This window comes from Ilyonectria robusta (assembly GCF_021365365.1).
Source record: "Ilyonectria robusta strain PMI_751 chromosome Unknown BGZ61scaffold_10, whole genome shotgun sequence".
NCBI lineage: Eukaryota > Fungi > Ascomycota > Sordariomycetes > Hypocreales > Nectriaceae > Ilyonectria > Ilyonectria robusta.
The window spans coordinates 1,230,994-1,248,533 of record NW_025764444.1 but is presented as its reverse complement, the minus strand read 5'-3'; the positions used below and the strand labels follow the sequence as shown (position 1 = coordinate 1,248,533).

Sequence of the window (17,540 nt, the reverse complement as noted above, 5' to 3'; positions counted from 1 at the left end):
TTCCGCTCAACCAACCGTGGGGATTACTCAGTCGAGCATGTGAGGTATTGTATCAATGGACATCAAGGAGATGAAAGTCAGAAGGTAACCAAGAATTAAAATGACGGCCTCAGTGCCGCGGCCATGTGAGTGCAACCCGTCATTACAAGGTCAGGTGAGCAGAGCATTAGCCATTTTGCTGCGCCAGCGCCTCATTTTTCTGCCTTGAGTGACTGCGCCCGCAGACGAAACTCGACCAGAGACTAACAGCCACAAGTTGTCAGAGTCGATACCTAAATTATACTCAGCAAAAACATTTTTCAAATTACACATGGCAATGCCGACCAAATCAGTAACTCTGCAGTTTTTTCCTCTCCTCAATCGGCCTCTTCATTAGCCGAGGATTCGATGCCTCATGGAGCTTGAAGAAGTATCTCTCGGCAGCACCGCCTTGCGAGGTTGCGATACTGGCGAATTGGAGAACATTTCCAAAGTGCAAAATGCACTGCTGCCCGACAGGACTTGGGCAGACAGCAAGGCAGCTTTCTCCAAAATCTGCCTACTGCATTCCATACTAGAAATGAAACCTGAGAATGCTCTCCCCTCTCTCAACGATCACCATCTTGCAATAGCCAGAAAATGGCTGACCCCTTGTCCGTCGCCAGTGGCGTGGCCGGACTTGTCTCCCTCGGCATTTCCACCTGCAATGGCCTTCACAGATACCTCGATGCCGTCAAAGGCCGCCAAGAGGACATCACAAAGGTCGCTCAGAGAGTCCGATTGCTCGAATCAACTATTGAGGCCCTTCAAGACTGTGAACGCAGACTTGGCGGGCGATACGAGAGAGCCGCTACGACTGTAGCAGTCTGCCTTCAACTCTGTGGGAACGAGTTACGGGCGCTTGAAACCACCATCAAGGCACTCCAACCGCCCAGCACTCCATCGAATTCGATTATGAACAAGTTGGATAGAGGCAAACTTGCACTGACGTGCCCATTCCACCGCCAGAATCTATTGCAGGTCGAAGATCAGCTTTCGCGGGTGACTGGCATTTTGAACACTGCGGTACAAGCGTTGACACTGTGAAGTCCCCGTTTACTTCTCTCGTGTGCAAAGAGCTAATTTTAGGGAAGCAATGTCAATATTGGCGTCGTTAGCGATGTTGAAAAGTCCACAGCCGCGATATGGGACGCCTTTGTCACCATGCAGGAGTCGTTAGCAAAAGTGAAATGCCAACTGGAGTCTGCTTCTTCAACTGTTGAGCGAACAGACCAGAAAACCGTCACCATTTCAGCCCAAATCGAAGGGTTGTTGGGTTCCAAGCAAGACACCTCCACACCTCGGGAGATCCTCCACGAGTTGGTCATGAAATCCACTGAGCAATCGGTACAGCTGAGCAGTATTGGACAGTTGTTGGCGTACAAACCAGAGTATCTGAACCTCGGACAAAGGCCCATCGCCAGCCCAGATTTCACAACAGCGCCGCTCGGAGCCCCGAACTCTCATGGATATTCTCGAAATGCACAACCACCGCAGAGTAACATGGGATCAAGCGATTTCCATGACCTGTGGATATCAGCTTGTACCTGCCGAGAGTTCCACCGTGGCCGGAGTTATCAGAAGTCCAACTTTTACCGCCAATCATGGGGTCCATTTGCCTTCTTAGTTCGTAAGGAAATATGTGGGCAACACCACCCTGGCTGTGTACTTCATAGCCCTAACCAGTTGACATCATCAACCAACCTGAACCTTTCTTTCACCGGACTACGTTCTACCCTTTCTCGAGTAGTTGGTGTATCACTAACGCTGAACTGGAAAACTACAGAGTGGACTATTGCGCCAGCCTTGCAAGCCTACCGTACTGTTGATTCGCGGTTCAGTCCTGCGTTCCAGCTTTTGGCCGATGATACTGAGATCAGAGATCAGTTAATCCTTACCTATCCGCGCGATTCAGGCCGACTGGTGGAACTTTTGCATAAGTTGAAGCATCGCTTGCACATGATTTATATGTCACGAAGCGCATCCCCGCTCGATGTTGATGAGAAAGGCAGGACCTTTCTCCATCGATTAATGAGTGTAAGTAAGGCCCCATTATCTCTAAACTCTTCACCGCTCATGCCATGTAGCTTCTTTCGCCTCATTTATCAAGTCATGATGAGGGCTTTGTAGCTGTATTTCGCGCTCTTATTCATTATCATCGCGACATTGGTGCCAGCTTCGACGCCACAGACATGAACCAACGGTAAGTTATACAGGCCTATCACCCAAATTAAAGACAAAAACACTAAGATTTGCAGTACAATCTTTGATATTGGCATGTTTCCAACGGCCGGTTCATTTGCAAGGGCATATGATGTATTGGATGAAGCCGGAGTAGTAGCCCCAATCACAAAAGTATACAATGGCTTTTCGTATTGCTGGTTCGAGCCGAGTTTTGTGCTGCTTTTCAATAACCGCCAGGACATAGCTGAATGTAACAGTCTCCAATACTTATTCAAATACGCAGAGGCTTACATTGTCACAGCCTTGCAATTCTATGGTACTCTCTCTATGGCTATATTTTATCAATCAGAAAATAGAGTACGGGCCCTCCTTGAGAGCGAGCTTTTGCCTCAATGCCTGTCCGAAAGGGGAGAATCCGATCAAACAGTTTTACATTGCTGCAGCAACTGGGCGGCAGGGTTGCGACTTCTCTTCGCTCATAAACAGACCCATGAATTGCTCAACACAACGGAAATATCGAATAGCCCTCCGGTATTATATGCTCTTGAGTCGAGTGGACGCGCCTGCAATGCGGGTGATAAATGGGAAATGTGCCACGACTGCGATTGCTATGTTCCTCTCGAAATCTTCTTGGCTATGGACTGCAGCCTCTATCTCTTTGATGATCTTGCCCTTCGAGTATGCTCTTTAAGGGCTAGGATTATGTTTCTCGAGCACCTCAGGAACAGGCGAGAGCGGCTCAAACATATCGCAGGACTCGCTCTCTCCCCCAGGCATTTAGCAACATTTGGCGTGGCACAGGGCAGATTCCCCGAAGCTTCTGCGGCAGCATTGCTCCAAACTCTACGCCAGCAGGGCGTGAATATTCCACCAGCTCTGGAACTTGGTCCCTTCGAGATTATTTCTAAACACAGTTTGTATCACATTATCCACTGTAGCAAGGTCGCTGAGTTGGCATTTAACATGGGATTCAGAGATGTCGACACCCTGGATGACCGCGGGTTCACGCCCCTGATGGTCGTACATGTTCCTTTTCCTAATCTGGACGCATATGAACAAGTGTTCCAGTACTACAATTGGTTGCTTGAGAAGGGTGCAAAGCTTGACGCTTTCTCGAATCAATTACACATATCTGCTGCGCACCATGTGGCATCGAGCATCGGAAGATTTGCAGGATTTGGGCGACATGGACTATTTGGCTTCCTCTCCAAACCCGACCTTGACAGCCTATCCCCAGAATCGAAGAGACTCTGTTCAGTGGTGTGCAACCTCGAGGTGTTTGCCCACATTCCTTGTGCTTGTGGAAGCAGGGATGGGTGTTTGCCGTTGAGTATTCTTCTTACTGAAGCCCATTCCACTATGGAAATGCTCAATATACACGGCTCGGATAGGTTCGAGCATTCTGTATGGTTGGTCCAATGGCTGTCTGACACAATCCGCGGTTTCGATACCTCGATGCCCACGCGGTTGATCATTTTTCGGTCTATGACTATGGATGAATTGGGCATACGTCATTTATGTTCCGATTGGAAGTTCTACGGATATGAATATGAGGTGTGGAGAGAATTGCAAGAAGAATGGGAACAGATATTAGATGAGGATAGCTCACTTATCGAGGAGTTGGAGGAGTTGGTTGACGAGTTTGAACAGGAGTACGCGCGCCTCAATGTTCCACTTGTTCAGTTCCTACGAGGCTACTGGAGAATGAGGATGGAAGAGGTACGGGAAGCCAGGTTGGGAGACTTACATGAAGACCAGAAGAGGGCTCTCAGAGAAATTGGAGTGGTGATGGAAATCTAAATCGAATCAGCAACAGCAAGGCGAGGAAGAGTCTCAGGAGAGCTCACGTACATAGTTCTAGATTCGGTACATCTTTCACCTAACACTTTAGCAACACCATTCCCTAAAATTGACAAAGAAAGTAGGAAGAGTCATGTTTACCACAGCACCTCGCTCTAGAAAATGCTAGTCGGCACAATGCCCCGCTTTATCCACCACCCCCACACATCCGGCACAGCGCGAATATCCTCATTTTGCTGGGTCGAGTGCAACAAGAACAGACCAGCGTAATTGGTTTAGTGGTAAAATTCTCCGTTGCCATTCGAGCAACGTCGGGGAGCCCTGGGTTCGATTCCCAGATTACGCAATGCGAACACATGTGTTACAGTACATTTTCTTTTTGCCCCTGAGAGGGTTCCTTTTTGCAGGTCGGACAAGCAAAGACCGGTGAGTACAATAAATAGCAGGCATCAAGTAGGAGAGATAATAGCATAAAATAATAAATGAATGGAAATATAACAACGCTAAATGTCTATTCTCGGTTTCTTTTCCATTTTCCTACATCCATTCTCATAGTGCTGGAGGGAATGGTAGATGATGAGAGAGCTTGAGAAGTTCCGACGCCATCAATTATCCCGGAGCTGAAAATGACTAGGATATTTTGTTTATTTCTGGCAAATTTCCATTCATGATCTTTCAATTTTGCTCCTTGCCATCAATGCCCCGTCGTGATCGTTAGAATGAGACCTGACAGCGCTCAGGCTGAGATATACCATCCTTTTCCCAAAGCCAAGTAGATCCCGACTTCACAGAGCCGTGAGTTCGTAACAAGCCAAAGCATCAATGCATAGCACGGATGCGCTGCTACATAAGTCGGCAAAGAGATGTCGGTATTCAATCTATCGCTCAACCATGGCGCGCACATCCCCTACAGCTGCCCTAGCCATCTTCTTCAGCAGTGTCCTCTCATCCGCCTCGCGATACCGCTCCCACGTATCCAACCCCTCCTTGGCCTGAATGCTCAGCGTCTCGTAACCCTGGCGGATCACTTCGGTGACCTCCTGGGTGGTCAAGCTGATCCGTCGGCCGCCACCCTCGGAGAGCATCTGCTTGTAGTGAGCGCTGACGGTGATGATGGTGTCGATGGAGTTGCTGCCGCGGTTCGCTAGGCGGTAGTTCTCCTTAAACTTGGTAAGCACCTCGCCCGATTCGACGACCTTATAGAAGAGGTCGTCGTAGGCGGCGGGGGTGGGGAGGAAGGCCTCGCCGGCAGAGAGAGACAGGGCAATAAGATTGACGACGTGGTCGAGGAGGGTTTCAATGTGCGGCAGATCCTTAAGATCAGATGTGTAGGTAGCAAGAAAGCGGATGATGGAAAGCAGAGAACGAAAGAACTCGCCCCAGTGGTATTCGAGGCGTGTGCGTGTGCGGGAGAGGTAGGAGATGATGCGCATCATAATGCCAAAACAGAGAGTATAGAGGCTGACATCGAGGCGCTTCCGGAGGTTGTGGTTAATGGCATCGATCATTGTGTCGAGGACCGAGACGGCAAGGACGCGCTCGCCCTTGACCAGCGGCAAGAAGGGCTGGCGCTGCCGGCACAGGCGCACCGGCACCTTGGAGTCTTCACTGCAGATGCGCTTGCAGATCACAGGGTCCTCTATGAGAAGGCGTAGCACCATGATATTAAGGTGGGCGTAGTAGGTGGCACGGGGAGACAGGTATGCGTGTTGCAGGAGATAGGAGGTTAGGGAAAGGTAGCTGGCGATGGGCTGCTCTTCGTCCTTTTCAGCAGCCATTGTCACCAGATTGAAGCAAAACAGTTTGTTGGCATGAGCGAAGTCATATGTTGCCAACAGGACAGCGGCTTGTTCTTCTGGTCTAGTTCTGGAATTAGATGGGCTCAACGGTGAAGTGACAGGGAAACATACAGCTGAGTGAATAGCCTCTTCGCGGTCTCAACATCGTAGACCGGCTTCTTAACCGGCTTAGGCCCAGGTGCGATAGCTCCCAGTCCGATCATATTCAGAGTGCCGCTAAAAGTCCAGCCCTCAGGCAGGTCATCCTGGATCTTGATGTACCGTGATCGCACGGTTTGGCAGGTGTTGCCAACAGATCTGATGATCTTCTGGATCGCGGCCTCGTTCACAAAGTCATTCAGACGGAGTTGGTAGGGGTTCTGAAACTCGAACTTGTTGTAGTTGGTAAGCAGGCCAATGAGGGTAAAGGGCTCAAGGATGTGGGTTGGGGAGTCGGAGTCTTGGATCAGCTAGATACGGTCAGTCGATGATCACGAGCCGAACACTGACCAACACACCTTCATGACTGAGGGGAACAAATCTCTCTGGATCAGATAGGTCAGGAGAGTCGTCTGATAGGCCCCCGCCGTAACTGCCAAGAGCACTTCCACAGCCCTATACCGGATTTCCACTATGCACCGTCGTCAGCGTTGGGTCGTCGCATGGTCGCGTGCTGCTGTCTTACAGGTCTTGCCGTTCCGGACGATTCCGTCCAGCGCTCCGACGAACTCAGTAAAGACACTATCGATATGGTCGAGGCCGGCCAGTACAACCATGATATCGGAGCTCGGGTGGGGGTATCTCTTGCACAGGAGGCAGGACAGGAAGACACTCAGGGTCTAGACATGGTCAGCAGGTCGCGACAGAGCTCTATGGCATAGGATTACGCACGTCCAGCGCATGTAGCGGCGCCACTCCATGTCCAGTCTTGACTGTTGCTATCGCTCTCACAAACAGCTCCCTCGTCCGGTCCTCGAGAAGCAGGACATCGTTGGGGCTCAGCTTGCTCAAGGTGCTCCTCAGGATAGCTCGGTCGGGTCGCAGGAGGAAGAACTCGGCCCAGAAGCCGTCCGTCTTCTCGTCGACGTCATCGTACTATTTCCAGGAAGAGTCGATCAGCCGAGGCACATGGCAGGTGGGAGGGATTGTGTGGGCGGCAGCGCGGGGGATGTAGATACCTTCAAGACATGCAATTAGCCTGGGAAGGGAGCGCAGGGGGAGTGCAGGGGGAGGCAGAGGGCTGGGAGCTGACCTTGAACAGCGAGTCGTAGAGCTGGATGATCTTCGGGGTAAAGACCTCCGGGGGGAGTTGGCGGGTGAGTGGTGAAGCCTCCATGGGAAGCTGGGATATCGAGAACCGGCGACCGAGTCTCAAGTCTCGAGAGCTGCCAGCGCAGCGCAGTCGCGATCCAAGAAAGGCAATGGGCATTCGCGTCGAGGGGCTGACACGGTGGGGTTTTGCCTCATTGCGCACTGTGTCACTGTCGCGTGCCTGCAAGGAGCTGCCATGAGCACGTGCGCACTGTACGTATCCTCTGGACGAGTGTCCTCTAATTCGGTACCCTCAACTGTAGCCTCAGTATTCGCGACCTATTCAACATAACAACCAGCTCTCAACGTAGAAATCGAGTTCCGCTTTGAACTTCCAGTACGTGACTCCGTGTTCTAAAGCCACACGTACAGGAACCCGATTTCATACCAAGCTTCGTACCAATAAGACTTCTTGCTCGAAACTACCAAGACCTCCTGGATCTCACCACGTTATCATCTCCATCAACAAAGCTTGCGTCATCTCATCTCTTTGTCTTTCCTTGGTCACGCTAGAGACTGCCGGTTTTTATAACCACGGAACAGGATGAATAACGACGCCACTAAATTATCTCATTGTGACATTCTCAGGACCGTGTTACTAGCCACCCACGGGGTCATCCCATTGTACGATTGCCGTCAGAACAACCCACCAAGTCTCAGACTCGCGGCGACAATTCGGGCCGTCGGAGTATAATTTTGGTTTACTCAATAGTGTGATCTATGTCTTGTGTACGTGCTCTTGCATTTGTGTCCTCCAGTTTGTCTCAAACCCACAGCACTAGGGGGCAGTTGCTTATTGGAGTTGGGACTAAGACTCTATTATGAGTGAGCACTTTCCAAGTAAGGATCCTCCGCCAGATGTCTCGGCCATTCCAGGAGACTCTTCAATTAGACCACTCTCCCATGATTTACTAGTGAAGTTAATGTCGGCACGATTCCCAACCTGTCTTGTCCCTAGCTCCGCAGTTGTTCTACCGCAGACGTGATGATCAATCAATAGGACCACAGTATTTCGATGTGGACGTAGTAAAAGGAGCAGCACTACATCTTTCATACATCCGTGTTTAGAGACATTGGACAGCAAAAGGTCGTACAGCCCCTGTGTTAGTTCTCAGCCAATCGTAAAATGCCCGAATGCCTGGATCTGTCCGTGAGCGAAACATGTCGATCTCCAGGATCTATATTCTAGGAATTGACAAGACGAGTGCGACGATTGAAACAGAGTGACGCAATTTTATTCCGATCAGTCTCCAACCTCAATATAGGAAACACGGAGAGAAAATAACAAGAGCACAAATGGAAGCTTCATCGAATGAATACCAGGCAGCGTACTACCCTATACCACAGCTGACACAACCAGTGCAAAATAACAACACATCAAAACCATATTGCACATAAATTGGACCATAGAAGCTCAAATACATTAAAAATGATATCCGAATAACTCTATGTTCTTAATTTACCCTTTAGGGACTGTCCTTCAGAAACCCTGTCCCAGTGTTGTTGGTTGGTCAGGTGCAATATCAACGCTCTGTCACAAAATGGTAACAAACTCCATAAATCGAAGACTCCGTACGCAAGTCATACACATATACCCCTCGTACCAGAGATTTATCACTTAAAATCCTGCGTTCTTATACCCCCCAACAGATATCCGGCAGCACTTTGTGGGTTCAAAGTCGTCCCAATGAAGGCGCCGGGTCTCCTTGCCCATCGCAGCCACCCAGTAGCTCATTGTACGTGTCACCTGGAGGCAGTACGACAGGTATCAAAAGCACGAACACACGAACCTGTATATAACACATGAATACCGATTTTGTCAACCTCAATTCTACACTTGGTGCCGAGAGAAGGTGCTGTCGGCTCAACCACTCGTCGATATGAGAGACGGGACTGAGTTCCCTCGACCTCGACTCTGTAACTAGGCCCAATACCAATACCATCTACCCTACGCTTCCAGGCAGTTAATTCTAAGTTCCGCAATGTCAGCAGTCGAAGCTAGGCCGTCGAGACTAGCATTCATGGGACAAGTGCTTACCCCCGAGTCCGGATAGACTTTACTTTCCCCTCTCGTTCTTCACATGAAGTAGAGAAACACACTAAGCCCAAACTCAATCGATATCTAACTCTCTGAATGGAGACATTCACTTAGGCTCTCAGGTGAAGCCGAGGCAACCCACCATATCTGATACCGTCAAGTCATTACGTAGTATAGCTAGTTCTTAGTGCCTTTACACAACCTGTCAGCCCCTAAAAACAAACCACGGACAATGATAGCCAAGAATTAGTTGATCGGTGATATGAAAGCTTACACCCCACTTATGACCGACAGTGCGATCGGCAATTCTAGACCTTGACATGCCCTGCCGCCCGATCGCGTGGTCACAAATCCTACGAGTCCCGGCAACGGTCCATGACAAATTGCTGGTCCATATTGCCGGCTCGCAGTCTGAATCCTCCCCGGAGGCCCAAGCACGCTGGTCCATCCAGTACTGTCCACCCAGAACTGCCGCACGTGGTGGATAAGATGCCGGATTGTTGCGTGCCCGGCAGTCTGCGCAAGGGCCGCCTGTGAGTGATCCGAAACCGATGCCGTGCCATACTGCTCGGGCCAGAGTACCGGCGAGTTCTGAGGCTCACAGCGTAGTACTAGATGGCTGTTACCAAACACGCAACCGGTCGATGTAAAACATTGGACATGTCATAGGACAGCCTTGTAAACCGGAGGGTTGGACTTCCAGCCCCCTGCCGCGCCGGACATATTCCCATCCGAATCAGGAGGGTGTACACATAACTTTCGTCGAAACTTGGTACACTTGGAACCAGAGGACCGGATGTGTCTGGGGGTCTCGAAATGGCGGGCTTCCAAAGAGGATCACCCCCATGCTCTTGGAAGGTTCCTTTGCCACGGGCTCGCCGTCGTCATCTTGTCGTGGCCGCCAGGCTGGGAACGCGCACGCTCAAACACCCCGGCGATAACTGACTGGTCATCGGTCGTATACGAACGAACCCACTGAGTTGGTTCCTGCCTGACTCCAACCCCGCAGCGGTACTCTCCTTTGGGGATGGACTCAGGCGCAAAGTCTGGTTTGGGTCCGGCGGTCCTGGGCAATTGAGGAGAAGGGCTACTGCCAGCCTTGGAATGGATAGAATTGGACTAAGCTGCGCCGTACAAAGTAGACCCAAGTGAATCAGTGGGCCAAGCCCATCCAGGTAGTTGGATACAGTGCCTCTTTGAGGGTCTTGCACGGGCGATCGTCATGTCGCAGCGGTCTGGGGAATGAAGGGGAGGTGAGCCTTGTCAAATCGACCACGACCCTCGCCGATTCTAAAACACACTTCCGCACCGTCACGGCTCGTTCGCCGAAGCGACTATACTCAAGCCGGCGGCACTTCCGCAGTGAGGATCCCGACGACTATCCCCGTCGAGCCCATCGAAGCTTGTTCGCCCGGCCGAGGGATTAGGATAACAGGGGGATGGCCCGGTCTAGACGGATAGATTCCCGCACTGACAGCAGACAGCGGAGGGAAGGCATCAAGGCCGGCCCTTGGAGGTTTTTTTGATGGGCAAGGATTCTAGGTACAGGACAGGGATAAACAGGGATAGACAAGGTCAGCCAATGCGGATGGCGACAGGAGGACCGGGGTGTGACAGGGGAGCGGCCGGGGTGGGTTGCACCGCAAACGGATATGGGAATCTTTGACAGGCAGACCAGACAGGGTAAAATACAGGGAGCCCAGCCAGGGAGCCAGACCAGGCATGGGAGGCGGTGTCGGCGAGTCCATGGACGATGAGAAGCGGAATCAGATTCATTAGAACGTCGGGGCAAACGGTCTGAATAATCCGTCCAGTCGGTGACGACGGGATCTCGCACCAAGGCCCTGCAAGGATGGGGGTCGTATCGAATGTCCCGACGCCACGGTAGAGCGTTACCCCGGTCTCAAAAGTCGCGCCGTTGGCCAACAGCTCCATCCCTAAAACGGCTGGAATCAAAAGAAAGGTGAGCAGCGAAAGAGGCGGTGGCTTGCGAGGTGAAAGGACGATAACGGAGAAGCGAGAGCACGGCAAAGACCGTGTACTTTCGTACAAATCCTGGCATAGCGCATGGCACAGCGCATGGCATCACGACATGGCGTGTGACGCTGAGGGCGCGATTGATTCTCTCTTGCACAGGGCTGTCCAGGGCTGTCCAGGCCAAGCCCAATTCAAGCTCAAACTCAACGGCTGCGGCTGGCTTGCATCCGAGCCGTCGCTACTGCTCCATGTACGCCGTATCCGCACTCCGAACGAACCTGCAAAGGGCATGCAAAACGTGGGCCTCATTAGCGTCGACTCTGTTACCACGCAGTAAGTGTCGAGACGTCAGGTCCACCGTCCACGCAAACACGAGCGCAGCCGCAGCATGACGAAGCGTCACTTTGCCCTGCCTCACCTTTGGCCATGTGCACAAATCGAGATAAGCAGGCCCTCGTGGTTCATGACCGGTTCATCCATTACCCGTGCTCGTGCTTGTACATTGCCCAGAAGCGGGAATGGTCGCTTTCGAGGGAGTTCCGCTCTGAGTTCACCGGCCCCTCCGGGATCGGTACCGGAGGCCAGCTGGAAACCGCCCGAAAGAGTAGCTGGGGGCCGATTGCATGTGCGACGGACCGGGGGTGCGTGCGCAAGTTCGCTGTGACGAGGATGCGATGTGATGTGACGAGTGACGAGGCGTGCTTTTACGAGTCGGTCGTCTTCTTTTCGCAAGAGGGCGTGTGCTTTAGGTGCCTTGGATGCCTTGGGTGCCTCACGTGCGTGCCTTGGCCGGTGTGCATCGCATCGCATCGTATCAAATCGCATCAAATCGCAACAAAGTTAGCTGCAGCAGCGCGATTGGCGATTGGCGCCGCAGATGGGCAACACATCTTCAATTCGTAGACGCGGCTTACGTCTCTTCTCCCCGCGCCGCGTGCTGCGTGCTGCGTGCTGCGTGCTACGTTGCCGCGTGGTGGCTTGTCTCCGTCGGTGATGGAACGGCTCTTCGGGCATCAGACACGTGCTGTACGCCATCGTAACGTCGGGCACTGACGAGAAATCCCGATGTTCGGCACGTATGTATTGACCGGATGACGATATTGTTAGTACTTACGTAGTACTGTGTACGGAGGGCCCTTTCAAAAGTCTCGTCCAAGCGCTAGCAACACTACATCCCTGTACCCTGTCAGTTACCTGAGATACATAGAGGTTGTAACAGCATCCCCAAGCTATCCCCTATACATTCTATAGCTTCAGTGGCATTAGGGGCTGGTAGCCAGGATCTAGTGGATGATGGTGTGCTGTAATCTGCTACCTTTTAGGGCTTATGAGAAGTAGGAAGTACTTAGTGTACTTAGCCTAATTATAATTGGCTGATTAGGAATCGTTGCTTTTTCTTAGGACAAGACTTTTGAAAGGGCCCTCCGTAGATGCTGTGGATTGCGGGGGTGTTCCATAAGCTGCAGAGGAGAGTTTTCCAGGGAGTAATTCAAGACTAGCTTGCGAGGATGAAAATCGAGCGATCGCTTTGACACTCATCCGCTGTGGAGTATGGCACCCGTCGTATAGGCCACCATGTCCATATCAGCCTGACTTACCATCGCCTGGGAACCTCTATCCTGACGTGACAGGATCCTCACCATCAAGCTATTCCGATCTCCCTCCGGTGCAAACTCTGCCCATCAATCGGTCAGATCATTCTATGTATGTACGCGGTATGCTTTCACTCCCTACCTTTACTCACCGGCACGGAGCACGCGACGCCTCCTCCAGGCATAAACCCCTGCATCTCGCATCTTCAATTTAATGCAGGAACCCGACTATCGTGCGCAGCCACCAACACGCACGCGCACGCGCACCCACACCATCCCACACCATCCCACGCCGCACCCACTCACACACAGCAGCCTGTTCTCCCCACACAGGAATACTGACAGGTCATGCTATTTGCGCATGCGCCCTCGCAAGCATAGAGTGCAGTACCGGTACGCATATGTGCAACGTTGATCAATGGGGCCAATGCCCACATGACCGCTGCGCAGATACACAGCCCTCCATTCCATAAACAGCTCGAATCGCGCCCTTCAATCGACCCTGTTGACGCGATTGACGCGGGTCCTTGGCCCTTCTCCCTAGCCGATACTCCGTACGCAATGGAGACGTCCGTGTAAGTCCAGACCAGTGTGTGTCTGTGTGTCTGCGCGTCCCTCGGTGCTCTGCCTTCAATCGGCTGCATAACGTCTGTGTGCACCTATTCCACTTGACATCCATTATGCACGACCGTTGAAGAGAGCGGAATCTTCCGTCCATTTTTCTCCACGCTTTACGTAGTATCCCCTCTTCGACTTCCCCCCTCCACGTGGGAGTGACCGTCGCTGTCGACGACATGGATACCATGCCTACGTCCGAGGAATGGTAACCTGCCAGGGACCAGCGCTCGAGCTATTCGGGCCTGCTGAGACGTTACAAGCAGGAGGGCAAAGTCGTTTCTTTGGTAGGCATGATAGAAGGGATGCCCAATTCATGCGTGTGGCAGGTCGATCGTTGCACTTCGCCCTCATTCCATTCCTCATCCCTAGAATGTTGGATGAGGATGGGTTCAATCCAGCTTTTTGGACACGCAAAGCCCAGGATGGTCTCGGGGGGTGTGCGCCTTTCCCGAAGTGCAATTCCAAATCCCAGTCCCCGTCCGCATTCATCCTTTCGGTGGGGGATTTGCGGTGCTTCATGCTGCTGCTTCTTGCTTTTTGCCTGTCCGGGGGAGGCCATCCACATCATGCGATGCTCGGGTCGCAAAGGGTTCCTTTTCTCGCCGTTATCGTATGTGGGCACATCCCGAATAGCAATCGCCTGACTCCTGTCGGTACGAGCGAAGCCCTCCCTTTCCATTGACGGCTTCACTCCTCATTTTCCCCCACGTATGCACCCACGCGACAGTGCTCGGACCTGCTGGTGAAGGTGCAGGAGTTCGATATTGGCCACGGACATTCCCCCGTGGTATCTCCTGAGACCGGGATCTTGCCTGTGGCATGCCTGGTACATGTAATGTCGGGGCACGAGCTGGTCTGTGAACTGGTGTGGGTGCTCTAGGGTAGTTGGCCAGCGTTTCTCAATCGACACCTTGAGCATGGACTGTAAGCAAGAGTCGATATAGAAACATAGTTCTGACCTATAGACCCGCTTGTGTAGCATCGCTCTGCTCAGCGACTTATACCCCATGTGCTCTATAGACCCTTTCGCCCGTGCACGTCGTGAGCGTCGAGGCGAGGCCCATCATTGAGACTCCTTCACTATCCACCTGTCAACTGTTGGAACTGGATCACTTTCCAGAACAAGAGGATACCCAGGCAAAGAAAGATTACCGAACGCGCATCAATTCCACCTGCCAAATGACCCAGGCGGATCGTCACCAGCCGACCAACCCTCGAGCATTCAAAACCCTTACTGCACGTCACTCCGGGCCCTTGGGTTTCAAAGCACGGCCGGCTCCTCCGTGACATCGCGCCGACCCGTCTGCCGGGGCAGGACCCCGCTTCCGGAAGACTCACTGGAGGGAGGTCACTGACCACCGGTGATCACTGATGGAGGCTAATAGCTAACAGTCAAGCATCGCTGTCAGTCATGTCAAACGTTGGATCAAACGCGTCGAGTCAAACAACGGAGGGTTAGCTTGACTGAAAAACGTAGCAGTCTGGAGATGACTAGGCTTCACCTGAGTCAACAACGAGTTAGGCGTGGCTCAGTCTGGATGTGGTTGAGACGCCACGAAGCCGGCTCCTCCGCCAAGTAGCCTGCCCAAACTCAACTCGGTACAAGTCAATGTGCGAGATCCCGACGCAATGGAACACAGACCCCGCGCACGCACGTCTGGCAGCGCGAGGCGCAGAGACAATGTCTCTGAATGTCTCAAGCCTACATGATCGCCGCGTCGGTTAACATCGAAATGCACTCTAGACCCTCATCTATGGCATCTCACGCACGCATGCCATCATCAAACCAGTCCGTTAGATTGATAAGAAAAATGCACATCTGTCCTGATGAGGAAGTCCCATCTCCCTAATTGGCGATCAACGGCTACCGGGAGTCACAATGCAAGTCTCAACCCGATGTCGGCGCGCTCTTGGCGCGAGGTACCTCTTTCGTAGCGGACTATCTACGCCCGTCAACGCAGGTGTTTTCCTTTTGGGCTGATCCAACATGGCATGAATAATAGTTATAATTGGCGCAGGGCTAGAACAAAGGCTTGAAAGTCCCTAAAAAGGAAAAGGGCTTCGGGCTCAATGAGCGTCATGAATCAGCTCGTATGAGGAGGCGTCGTTGGCCGAGCCCACACAAGCCATGTAAACCATGACGCCAGAGATGCCTCGTGTTCGCATCTCATGAGAGCGCTATTGTCGCCATTATCGATCGGCTCTGCCTCAGCCGCGTCCGTCATTAGCACCAATAGTAGCTCAAAGCTTCCCCTGAGCGACGGCAACGCCGTCACATTACGCCTCGGGACGGGTGACATTATCTCCACGGCACACGTTGGTTTCGCCATTCAGGAATAAGAGCACGAGGCGCGTCTCATTGTTTCCCTGTCACTAGTCTACCACGGCTCCCACGTCCCGATGCCTTCCCGTGCCTACTATTAGAACGCCATCTACCATTCGTTGGGGGCGGCGCAGCGATCCAATCTAGATCTCAATCACACGGCCGCGAGGTCTGCTATTCTATCACGCGGTGTTAGTTAATGCACGTCGGGCATGAATCATCTATTGACAATGGGCGTCACGACTTTGCGGCTGTGGATGGCTGGCTAACTAGTCAATACCGTGTTGCCGTGGGGGGCTATCCGGGTGACCAGATTGTGTGCTCTGCAGTGGAGGTATTCTATCACTTCTTAGTTGATTATCTCCGATCCGCAACCGGCCAACCTTTTCCAGACCAAGCAGGGTGATTGTTGGTGATGGAGGCTGTGCCGCTTGGCCAGCTCTTGTGTCCTCCCTTTCCGGCTTAGAGGGGAGGTTTATTCCGCGATCACTATCACTCCGTCAACTTGGCTAGGCTTTTGTTAGTGGCATGGTGCTACTGCCGACACTGAGACCCGCCCGGAGCATCGCACTGCCGACGCGCTGAAGAAAGCTGGTAGCCTAAAGACCCGAGCTGCTGGTTGCTGGTCTCGGAGCAGTGGATATTTTTGGTCTGCGATCCCGAGAGAGAGGAGAGGATGCAGAGACTGCCGGCGCCGAGACGGCAATTGCAATTTGGCCAGTATGTGAGAAAGTTGGTGTCCGTGGGCAATTGGCCTTCTCGACCTCATCACCACTCGTCCTTGTGGATAGAGATAGCGAACCCGAGAACCCTCAGACCACCTTGCGACCCATCTTCATCTGCCATTGAGGATAGACGCGTTTTGACTTGGATTGTCCATTGCCAGCCTGTATTGAGCGCAGCCACACTCGCCCCACGGGGATGGATCTATGGGACTACGAGGGCAGACGCCACGACTCTGGGCAAATAACGCTTCTAGCGAGGGGGGGTGTGTGTGTACCGGCTTCCTTCGTCATCAGCAAACGCGGAAGAATGATGGCCGTACGGATAGAGATACTGAAAAGGAAAACCGGGCTCACGCCTCGTCGAGGGCCGAAGCCATCAACAATCAAGCGCCACGCGCGGCGCCTCGCAGTTTCAGGTACCGTGGTCAAGACTCTCCAATGGGGGCAGCTCCCGTTCCCTAGACCGACGAGCCGCTCTCTCGTGGCGCACACTACGGCTCTGCCCAAGTCGACCCGCGGCCGTCGTCGCTGGCGGAAGAGCTGCCCAAAATTCCCGACCGCTCTAGCGTCGGCCAAGCTTGCTGGCCTGTTGGTTAATGGAGTTCCTTCACACCCTCTTCATCTGACTGCCAGGAGCTAGGTTCCTCAGCACAGGCTGCTACTGCTCATCGTACTACGTACTACGTAGTAGTACTCCGTAGTATCAGTTGACCTTTTCCCCGATCTCCGGCACAGACCTTGAGCAAGATCTCGTTCCCGGCGCCCTGGTCCCCGTTCCTGCCCATTGGGACGCCTGATGGCTCGTTAAGTCAGAGCATGGTGTCGAGTCTAGGCTTTTCTCATGAGACTTCAGCGGAATCGCTCGGACTCGAGCACTCTAGAATTCTTCTCACGCGATGCTCTCCAACGCTTCCGGAGAATAAAACGTGCCCTAGTGAGACAAACCCACCCTCCTGGAGTGTGTACGACAAGCGACCGATGTGGCCGTCCGCGTTCATCACCCCATTCGTTGACCTCGTTTCCTCATCAAGCCCAAATGACGTACCCGACGCCGACGCGGCCACACCAACTTGCTTTTTGTTGTCTCTTCATCAGCTTTGGCGTCGGGTAGGGGCAACACCCTCTAGTAAGCGGGGCCTGGTTCCCATCCCGTCTTGTGAAGCGGGACGGCGCGGA

General features: G+C 52.7%; 3 protein-coding genes and 1 non-coding gene across 4 annotated transcripts; 2 read left to right on the top strand and 2 right to left on the bottom strand.

Annotated features, from left to right (window-relative positions):
* Positions 1–618: 618 nt before the first annotated feature.
* On the top strand, positions 619–4,002 carry BGZ61DRAFT_532825 (uncharacterized protein; the record flags this gene model as incomplete). Its single annotated transcript, XM_046253918.1, has 4 exons — positions 619–1,061; positions 1,113–2,055; positions 2,106–2,221; positions 2,277–4,002. 4 exons carry the CDS (start codon positions 619–621, stop codon positions 4,000–4,002), a joined length of 3,228 nt encoding a protein of 1,075 aa, XP_046104430.1.
* Positions 4,003–4,266: 264 nt separating this feature from the next.
* Positions 4,267–4,348, top strand: BGZ61DRAFT_t126. The gene has a single exon. It is a non-coding gene; the product is annotated as a tRNA-Gly (tRNA).
* A 117-nt stretch (positions 4,349–4,465) lies between these two features.
* BGZ61DRAFT_452536 (uncharacterized protein) lies at positions 4,466–7,222 on the bottom strand. Its single transcript, XM_046245964.1, has 6 exons — positions 7,033–7,222; positions 6,672–6,875; positions 6,466–6,619; positions 6,299–6,411; positions 5,913–6,250; positions 4,466–5,862 (listed from the first exon to the last, which is right to left on the bottom strand). The coding sequence occupies exons 1-6, from the start codon at positions 7,207–7,209 to the stop codon at positions 4,881–4,883; spliced, it is 1,968 nt and encodes a 655-aa protein (XP_046104429.1). The 5' UTR covers positions 7,210–7,222; the 3' UTR covers positions 4,466–4,880.
* Positions 7,223–10,294: 3,072 nt separating this feature from the next.
* On the bottom strand, positions 10,295–13,558 carry BGZ61DRAFT_545635 (uncharacterized protein). Its single transcript, XM_046255304.1, has 6 exons — positions 13,005–13,558; positions 12,841–12,902; positions 12,705–12,781; positions 12,221–12,282; positions 11,525–11,890; positions 10,295–11,170 (listed from the first exon to the last, which is right to left on the bottom strand). Exons 1-6 carry the CDS (start codon positions 13,340–13,342, stop codon positions 10,705–10,707), a joined length of 1,371 nt encoding a protein of 456 aa, XP_046104428.1. The 5' UTR covers positions 13,343–13,558; the 3' UTR covers positions 10,295–10,704.
* Positions 13,559–17,540: the final 3,982 nt, after the last annotated feature.